At 40.5% G+C, this 9,934-nt stretch overlaps 1 protein-coding gene across 1 annotated transcript; it reads right to left on the reverse strand.

The window, feature by feature from the left end:
- Nucleotides 1–267: 267 nt before the first annotated feature.
- LOC146882550 (putative disease resistance RPP13-like protein 1) lies at nucleotides 268–8,723 on the reverse strand. Its single transcript, XM_085668218.1, has 2 exons — nucleotides 6,360–8,723; nucleotides 268–1,562 (listed from the first exon to the last, which is right to left on the reverse strand). Exons 1-2 carry the CDS (start codon nucleotides 8,647–8,649, stop codon nucleotides 268–270), a joined length of 3,585 nt encoding a protein of 1,194 aa, XP_085524344.1. The 5' UTR covers nucleotides 8,650–8,723.
- Between the last annotated feature and the right edge of the window lie 1,211 nt (nucleotides 8,724–9,934).

Below are 9,934 nucleotides of genomic sequence, written 5' to 3' on the forward strand. Positions count from 1 at the left end.
CATTGACTACTTTAAATTAAAACGACATGAATGCGCACTGAAATAAAATATGTACAAAATGTTAGGTTTCCTTTACACTTGCAATTCCAGTCAAGTATGAAACTAAGCAAGTAACTAATTTAAGACTAGTTGAATGCAATATTAATTAAGTTAAATTTGAAAGGAGAAAGACAAGAAATGAAAGATAACACAGACAAAGTTTTTCATGGTTAGATGATGGTGATGTAAGTGAAAGAAGAAGAATTACCTGCTCATCATCCTTGCTCGTTATATCCATCTACCGTCAATCCCTAGCATACGGACATGGCAGATTTTAGGCCAAATTTCACGGTCCTTCTTATGGCATCGTTCTAGTAATAAGGGACATCCACGTATGCTTAATTTTATTAGGGAGAGAGGCAGACTTTCGCCAGCGATATTCTTCAGCTTTTCACAATTTTGAATGTCCAATTCTCGTAGCGACGTGAGATGAAGAAAGCCCTTGCACTCCAACGTCTCTAGACTTGTTAGGTTAAAGAGACGTAGAGATGTAAGGGAGGGAGGCAGCAAAGCCTGCTCCGGGAAGGAGTTGATGCCATCACATGGACCACACACACCGAGAGAGGTAACCATGTACATGCATACCCATGCTTTACCACTCACTAGTTTCTCACAATTGCTGATCTCAACTGTTTTCAAGTTAGGTGGCATACCCCCTTCGGGGAATGACTCTATTAGTTGGCAGTTGGATATCTTAAGATATTGCATATTTGGGAGAAGACTTCCCATCTGATTGGGCAACGACTTCAACTTCTCACAATCACGAACACGGAAACGAATCAAATTGGGTGCACACAATCCCTCTCCCAGGAATGATACAAAGTTGGGACAGTGTTCAATCTCCAAAGATTTCAAACTCTTCAACGACTCTGACGCTGAGACAAAAAGTGATTCCATATTTTCACAGTTTGTGATTTCAAGAAAAATGAGATTTGGGAAGATAGCCAATTGAAGAGATGTTAGCGATTCACAACTATTATTTATTGACAGTGATTCCAGTAATTCGTGTTTGTGTTGCATCGGGAATTTCATTTTGGTTAAACCACTGATACGAAGAGTTTTCAGCGATGCAGGAAAACGATCACCTGGAAACAATAAGGCTGACGAATAGTTCTGTAATTTTAAAGATTTGAGGCAAGTAGGTTGGATGTTAGTGATGGCCTCCATCATGGACTCTACCATTGTGCCTCCTTCTACGTCTATACTTTCAACCAAAAGAGGAAACTCATGAAAAGTTACTTTGTTGGTGTTACATATCTCTATTGTTCGAAGGGTGAGAACCCTTGGGACAGAAGAGACAAGAAGCTCGCAATTTCTATTGCTAAGTGTTTGCAGAGCGGGAAGGTGATTTGGAAAAGCTCCCCTTAGTTTGGGGCAATCAGATATACAAATACTCTTCAGCACAGGAAAAGCTTCTGAAGCAAATGCACTCCACACCTCCCAACTAGGCATGCGAGAAATGTGTAGAATTTCAAGAAAGGGAAAGGGTATCACAGATGAACAATCTTCGGTCTTGTAAAATCCTGCATCAATAGTCTTCAGCGAATTCATGTGTGAAATATAGAGCAACTTGAGAGATGGTAGTTACCCCATTGAAGGAAGCATGCAACAGTTATTACAATAATATAAACTTATATTTGTCATTGTTGGGTTTTTATTTTAATAAACTTAAATGTATTAGCCGTTGGGTGGTTAATGTACTAGCCGTTGGGTGGTTAATGTATTAGCCGTTGAATAGTTAATGCACTAGCCGTTGGGTAGTTAATGTACTAGTCGTTTATAGCCGTTGAGAGTACAACGGACGAAAATTGTAAGCCTATAAATTGTATTGCTTATGGCATGAATAAACACAAGGCAAAGTGAATAAGTTTTTTTCATTCTAGAGCCTCGTTCTCCTAACAAAGTGGTATCAGAGCTAGGTAGACAGCCAGAGAGCTAGAGAAAGCTAGGTTGTTCTTGAGTGTTAGAGAGAGTCAGTTGCCCGAGTGTCTGAGTGAAACAAATAGTGAGAGAGTGATGGCCAACAATATGTCCTTACCCCAGTTGACACAAAAAGCCAACTACGATAAGTGGAGCATGCAGATGAAGGCCTACCTCGGATCCCAAGACGTATGGGATGTAGTTGAAAGTGGCTTCGAAGAGCCAGAGGACTCTGATGAACAGACAGTCGCTCAGATTGCTGCATTGAGAAAAACACGTCAAAGATAGGAAAGCTATGTATGCATTGTACCGAGCTGTGGACGATGCAGGCCTTGAGAAGTTAGCAAACGCTACGACTTCAAAAGAGGCGTGGGAGATCCTGGAGAAAACATATAAGGGAGATGACCGTGTGAAACAGGTTCGTCTTCAAGCTCTCAGAGGAGAGTTTGAGAGGTTGCTGATGAAGGAGAACGAAGGGGTAACCGAGTTCATATCTCGGGTGGAGACGGTAGCAGACAACTCGGCAAGAATGGGGAGCCGTTGCCTGCAAACCGAGTTGTGGAGAAAATTTTGAGGTCATTGACAATATACTTTGACAAAATTGTGTGTGCCATAGAGGAATCCAAAGACCTCTCAAAACTCACGGTGGAGGAGCTTGCTGGGTCCTTGGAAGCGTATGAACAAAGAAGAAAAAAGACGAAGGAAGACTACTTTGGCCAAGCACTCCAAGCAAAGACAAATTTCCAGGAGAAAAAGGCGTTTTATATTCAGAACACTCAAGGCAAAGGAAGAGGCCGGGGAGGTAGAGGAAACGGTCGTAGTGGCCGAGGTCGAGGCGGACAGGAAGGAGAGAGAGAACATACCAACAACCAAAATTGGCGCGGAAGAGGACGCGGTTCATGGAGAGGAGGTCGGGTGAGCAACTCAAACGTTGAGTGCTACAAGTGTGGCAAGTATGGTCACTATGCAAAGGATTGTAACTCAGATAGGTGTTACAATTGTGGTAAAGTTGGGCACTTTGCAAAAGAGTGTCGATCTGAAAGTAAGAAGGAAGTGACGACCAATTTTCTCACAGAAGATGTTGAAGAGAATGGAGGGTTGTTGATGATGTCAATAGCCGAGGATATGCAATTGAACAACTCGACAGGACAACAAAGCAGTTCAACCAACTCGGTGTGGTACCTTGACACAGGTGCAAGCAACCACATGTGCGGAGATGAGCACTTCTTTAAAGACTTAGCAAAAGTAGAAGCTAGAGATGTGTCTTTTGGAGATGATTCAAAGGTTGCGGTAAAAGGTCGAGGGACGATCTGGTACTTGCAGAAGGATGGTCGAGTTGGGGAAATTCGAGACGGGTACTATGTACCTGATCTCAAAAGTAACATTTTGAGCATGGGACAGTTGATGGAAAAGGGTTACTCGGTGTTAATGAAAGACCGAGTACTAGACTTGAAGGACAAACTTGGACGTTTGATTGCTCGTGTAGAGATGAAGAAAAACCGAATGTATAAGTTGGAATTAAAGATCATACAAGAGAAGTGTTTGAAACTTGATGTCCAGGATGAGACAATGATGTGGCACTTCCGGTTTGGTCACTTACATTTTGACGGGCTGATGGAACTGGTGAAAAAAGGTATGGTGCATGGATTGCCAAGCATGGAGTTCAAAAGTAAATTGTGTGAAGAATGTATACTCGGCAAACAGTCGAGAACTTCGTTTCCGAGAAATGCCAAGTACCAAGCAAAGGAACAACTGGGCCTAATTCATACCGACGTGTGTGGACCAACTACTCCTAAATCCTTTAGTGGTAAGAGATACTTTATTTCTTTTGTAGATGATTTTTCACGAAAGACATGGGTCTACTTCTTGAAGGAAAAGTCTGAGGTGTTCAAGGTGTTCAAGAAGTTTAGAGTGATGGTGGAGAAGGAGACAAACAAACACATTAAGGCTGTTCGGTCTGATAGGGGAGGCGAGTTCACATCAATAGAGTTCATGAAGTACTGTGATGAGCACGGCATAAGAAGATTTTTGACAGCCTCATACTCACCACAACAGAATGGTGTAGCTGAGAGGAAAAACTGAACTATTCTTGATATGGTTCGGTCCATGATGAAGAGTAAGAATATGCCAAAGGAGTTTTGGGCAGAAGCCGTACAATGTGCCATTTATATACAAAATAGGTGTCCACATGCAAGGTTGAATGAAAAGACACCACAAGAAGTATGGAGTGGACAAAAGCCGAGTGTGTCTCATCTCAAGGTGTTTGGCAGTGTAGCATATGCCCATGTACCAAGTCAGCAAAGAACGAAACTCGAGGATAAGTGCAAGAAGTATGTGTTTATTGGGTATGATGAGATGACAAAAGCCTACAAATTGTTAGACCCAATAAACCAAAAAGTGATAGTAAGTCGTGATGTTCGAGTAGATGAAGCCAATGAGTGGAGTTGGAACAACTCAATTGAAGAGATGAGTGGAGATACTAGCCCGTCAATTGCTATACCACCGGCTACAGAAAATTTTGAAACCACTGACGATGAAGATGAACCCTGACGACCCAGAATACGAACCATACAAGAATTGTATGAGTCTACTGAACAGGTACATGATGTTTGTCTTTTGGCAGGTTCTGAGAACATAACCTTTGAGGAGGCGGTGCAAGATGAGAAGTGGAGACTTGCAATGGATGAGGAGATCGATGCAATTGAGCGCAATAACACGTGGGAGTTGTTCAATCCCCCAACAGGAGCTCGGCCCATTGGTATGAAATGGGTATACAAGAAGAAGATGAATGCTCAAGGTGAAATAGAGCGTTACAAAGCCAGACTTGTTGCTAAGGGCTATAAACAAAAGGAGGGAATTGACTATGCTGAGGTGTTTGCGCCAGTCACTAGAATGGAGACAGTTCGACTGCTAATTTCAATGGCAGGTCAGCACAAATGGTCGATCTATCAAATGGACGTGAAGTCAGCATTTCTGAATGGAATCCTAGAGGAAAAAGTTTATGTTGAACAACCACTGGGATACATGAGAAGAGGAGAAGAGAAGAAAGTACTACGATTGAAGAAAGCGCTTTATGGGTTGAAGCAAGCTCCTCGGGCATGGAATTACCGCATTGACAAGTACTTCAAGAAGAAAGGATATGAGCAATGTCCATATGAACATGCTCTGTACGTAAAGAAAAGTAAAGGTGATGTAATGTCTGTTGCTCTTTATGTAGATGACCTTATATTCATGGGGAACAATGCTGAGATGATTCAAGAATTCAAGGACATAATGACAAAGGAGTTTGAGATGACAGACATGGGATTGATGGAGTACTTCCTTGGCTTGGAAGTCAAACAGGGTGAGAAAGGCATTTTTGTGTCCCAAGAAAGGTATGCCGAGGAGATCTTGAACAAGTTCAAGATGACAAACTGCAACCCGGTTTCGACCCCAATGGAACCGGGTACAAAACTCTCGAAGTTTGATGGAGGAGACCGAATTGATGCCAACAAGTACCGAAGCTTGGTTGGAAGCCTTCGCTATCTGACGAGTACAAGGCCAAACTTACTACTAAGCGTTGGTATAGTAAGTCGGTATATGGAGGAGCCGAGCTACAATCATTGGAAGGTTCTGAAGCGAATACTAAGGTATATTCGAGGAACAATATCACTCGGACTATACTATACTAAGTCAAACATCTACGAACTAGTAGGGTACTCAGATAGTGATTGGTGTGGAGATGTAGACGACCGGAAAAGCACATCCGGGTATGTATTTTTCATGGGCTGCACAGCGTTCACTTAGCTTTCAAAGAAGCAACCCATAGTAACATTATCAACATGTGAAGCTGAGTATGTTGCAGCATCATGGTGTGTATGTCATGCGGTATGGCTTAGAAATCTTCTAAGCAAACTAGAGATGAAACAAGAAGAAGGTACTGTGATACGAGTGGACAACAAGTCGGCCATTGAGTTGGCGAAGAATCCGGTCAACCATGAAAGGAGCAAGCACATTGATGTGCGTTTTCATTTCATCCGAGAACAGGTAAAGGAAGGCAATGTGGAGCTGGTGCACGTGGGAAGCCGAGATCAAGTTGCAGATTTGTTTACAAAACCACTACCAACTGTGTTGTTCAATAACTGCAAGAAACTGATCGGGATGGAGGATAAAAGAAACATTTAAGTTTACGGGGAAGTTTTGTTGGGTTTTTATTTTAATAAACTTAAATGTACTAGCCGTTGGGTGGTTAATGTACTAGTCGTTGGGTAGTTAATGTACTAGTCGTTTATAGCCGTTGAGAGTACAACGGACGAAAATTGTAAGCCTATAAATTGTATTGCTTATGGCATGAATAAACACAAGGTAAAGTGAATAAGTTTTTTCATTCTAGAGCCTCATTCTCCTAACAGTCATGTAGCGGTAGGAAAAATTCCCCACCCATTCTGGAAATCTGGTCCCTTTATAACCAGTTATTGACAGCGTTTGCAGGTCTTGGTGAGGTAGTAATTTTCTGAGTACATCTAATTCAATTTGGAAGTCGATGTTATTGTCGTTACCTATAGACCATTTTAAGGATAGATGGTTAATATGCTTCTTATCCATTATCCTGGCCTCTGATGCTTCTTCGCCTTTGGTAACATTCTCCAGTTTGTCAATAAAAAACGAACCATGCAGATTTTGAAGGCCTCCAAGTTCTTTGATGCTATTCTCTTTATGCTTGCCCACAATATACAAATTCAGCTTCTGTAATTGATTTAGCTTCCCCATTCTTTTAGGCATCTCTTTTATGGGAGAATCACAAATTTCAAGATGACGCAAGTTTAAGAGATTTTGCATGACCATAGGCAACTGTGTCAGATTTGAGCAAAAAAGCAACTTCAAAGTTTGTAGATTGCACAAATTACACAATGACTCCGGCAAAGTTTCTATACTTGTAAGAGATAGATTTAGATAACGCAAATGAATCAATTCACCAATTGAATCAGGCAAAACAAAGAGACTTTTGAAGCCACAAAACGATAAAACTCTCAAGTACTTAAGCATCGACACTACAATGTATGGTGCCTTTTCATTGTTGAATGGAGAATCTTTATAATTGATCAGCAAGAAAGTTCTGGAGAATTTTACTGTCTCAAAATCTTCAATATCCGATACTGGTTCACTGAATCTTGTAAATGACAAGTGACGAGTCTTTCTATTGATTTTGGTTTCTTTCCCAAGTTCTTCTGCTCTGAAATAGAACTCCCCACCAATGAATGTTGCTAGATCATGCATGAGGTCGTGCATTACAAAATAATCACCGCAACTCCGACTTGTAGATTGGAAAAAGCATCTCGAAACCAAATCATCAAAATACTCGTGACCAACTTCTTCTAAAGTCTTTCCTTTCTTCGCCGCTTTTACAAGATCTTCAGCCATCCATAACTGGATCAGTTCATCTTTATCGAATTCATAATCTTTGGGGTACAATGAGCAATAAACAAAACACCGTTTTAAATGTGGAGGGAGATAATGATAACTAATTCTGAGTGCTAGAATAACTTTATAGTGACTTTCAGGAAGTTCCCAAATGTCACTTTCAAGTACATTATTCCAATCCCTAACAGCGTGTTTTCTTCTCAACATTCCTCCAAGTGACTGTGCAGCTAAAGGCAACCCATTACACTTTTTAACAATCTCCTTTCCGATCATTTCTAGAGTTTCTCTATCCTCACAGGCTTCTGAGGGAGGAAATGCATGGTTTGCAAACACCAACCAACAATCTTCATTTGTCAATTTATTTAGACGATATACTTCAACACTATGAAAAGGCACTGCAGCCGCTACATTTTCATTGCGGGTTGTGACCACAACTTTAGTGCCCTTGGAGCCGCTTAGAAATGGTTTTGTAAGACAACTCCAATTGTCACAATCCTCGATCCAAACATCATCCAAGACAATTAAAAATCTTTGATCTTTCAATTTGTCGGTCAACTCAAGTTGAAGGGCATTTAGATCACTCAATTTACAGGGCATTCGAGTAATTTCCTCTATCATAGTTCTTGTGACATTCACAATATCAAATATATCAGAAACACAAACCCATGCCTTTAAATCAAATATCTGCTGCTTCAGTTCGCCATCGTTGAACACAGATCTTGCCAAAGTGGTTTTTCCAACCCAACCCATGCCTACAATAGGGATCACAGACACTTGTTCAGTGCCAGTGACATCTTCTAACACCATCTTCATTATGGCCTCTTTATATTTATCTCTACCGTACATACCGTATCCATCTTCCAGAGATGTTGGCTGAGCTTTCCATGACTGGTAGCTCTCCACTGGAATATCTTTCAAATCAAGACTCTCTTTTTGTTTTAAAATGACATCTAATCTCTCAACTATGTCTTCCAACTTACTAATGCTAACAATCTTCTTCCTTTTGAAAAGGCGAGAAAAGGAATTGTTTACCTCCTTTTGAGTAGCAGCTTTGGTGGAAACTTCATCAAGTAAGTCATCAAAGTCTTTGACATCGGAGTTTGAGATCTGTCTCTTCTCAGCATCAGCAAGCACAACTTTAACCACAAGCAGCTGGCTCTTCATCTTTTGAAGTAACCTTTCAGGCTTCTTTCCACGTATGAAGTTGACAAACTCAGGGGAAGCTAGTCTGTCAAAAAGAACGTCAATGAAGGCAGAAAGGAGTGCACCACCTACTACAGCTAATGCCATGAAATGATCTCAACAACAAACAAGTGATTGTGAGTACGAAAAGCAGCTGTTTTGGGGAAAACTGCTTTGGTTATTGACAGATGTGATCTGAAAAGAAAAAGGAATTTCAGTGAACTCTCTTCACTTTAACTTGCACAGCTCTGTCAGGAACATTCCTTCAAAATGAACCGTTAGATATATGATATATTAGTAAAAAATCCGACGGTGGTGATTGAAGATGCGTGCCCGAAAAGCTCACTGGTGGTGGTGGGTTTGTTTTTTAAAAGACAAAGTTCATGTTTCAATGCATTTTGAACGCGGAATCTGTGGAAATGTGTCAGTTTTGCATTGGTTCAGATTGATATATTAATTAAAACGTTTGTCTTCAGAGTGCAGAGAGCATATTCGCTCACATAATAAATCAAATATTATGCCAAATTGAATACTCGCATGTTTAAGCTAAGTACTATTAATTCAATTGCCCTTGGTTATTTCTTCCAACGCACAATTTGATCAAAATTTGCAAATATATTTGGATAGAGAGAAATTTGAGAAATCAGCGTAATCCAAAACCACAAACAATTCTTGCTTGTTATGTTTTGTGTTTAAGATACATTGAGAACTGTTGTGAATACTCTAAGGTATTATATGTGTAAGACTAATGTTATATAACCATATAGAACCACAATCTCTCAATGTCTATTACCATAACCATAAACAATATATACGAAAAAAATATAACCCATCAGTGGTATCTGAGCCGATGGTTCAGAGTGACTGACCGCATAACCATAACAAAAAGGGGTCACGGAAGTGACTGACCGCATAACCATAACCAAAGGGGTCACTCATACACCTGAAGGGAAATATATCATATGAAAAAGAAAAAAACAAGGCAATAGACAAAGTTAAACACTATATAAGAATAAAGACCCATAACACTATTGCCTTAAGGTTCTAGTGTAAAAGTGGTGTCTAAGGTCTTATATGTGTAAGATGTAACGTCCCAATTAAATGGATAAAATCAATTTAAATAAAACGCCACATATAAAACTGGAATATGAAGTACACAGTATCCCAACATATTAATAACAAAAAGGAAAAGGCTCCACACGAACAAGTACAAGGTCTCGTCAAGTGCGAGAGGACTACTACTACTAAACTCCCAAAAGCTATGGGTCCCCAAAGTGAGCCCGATAGACGTCCAAGATTCATCAAACCTCCACATATGAGGTACCAAACCATATAAAACACCAAGACTTGACTATCCGGATACGCTTAATGAAGCACCACACGTGGTAGTGGA

Source organism: Vigna unguiculata, chromosome 10, assembly GCF_037176805.1.
Source record: "Vigna unguiculata cultivar grain cowpea cultivar isolate G323 ecotype 2 chromosome 10, ASM3717680v1, whole genome shotgun sequence".
NCBI classification, from domain to species: Eukaryota; Viridiplantae; Streptophyta; class Magnoliopsida; order Fabales; family Fabaceae; genus Vigna; species Vigna unguiculata.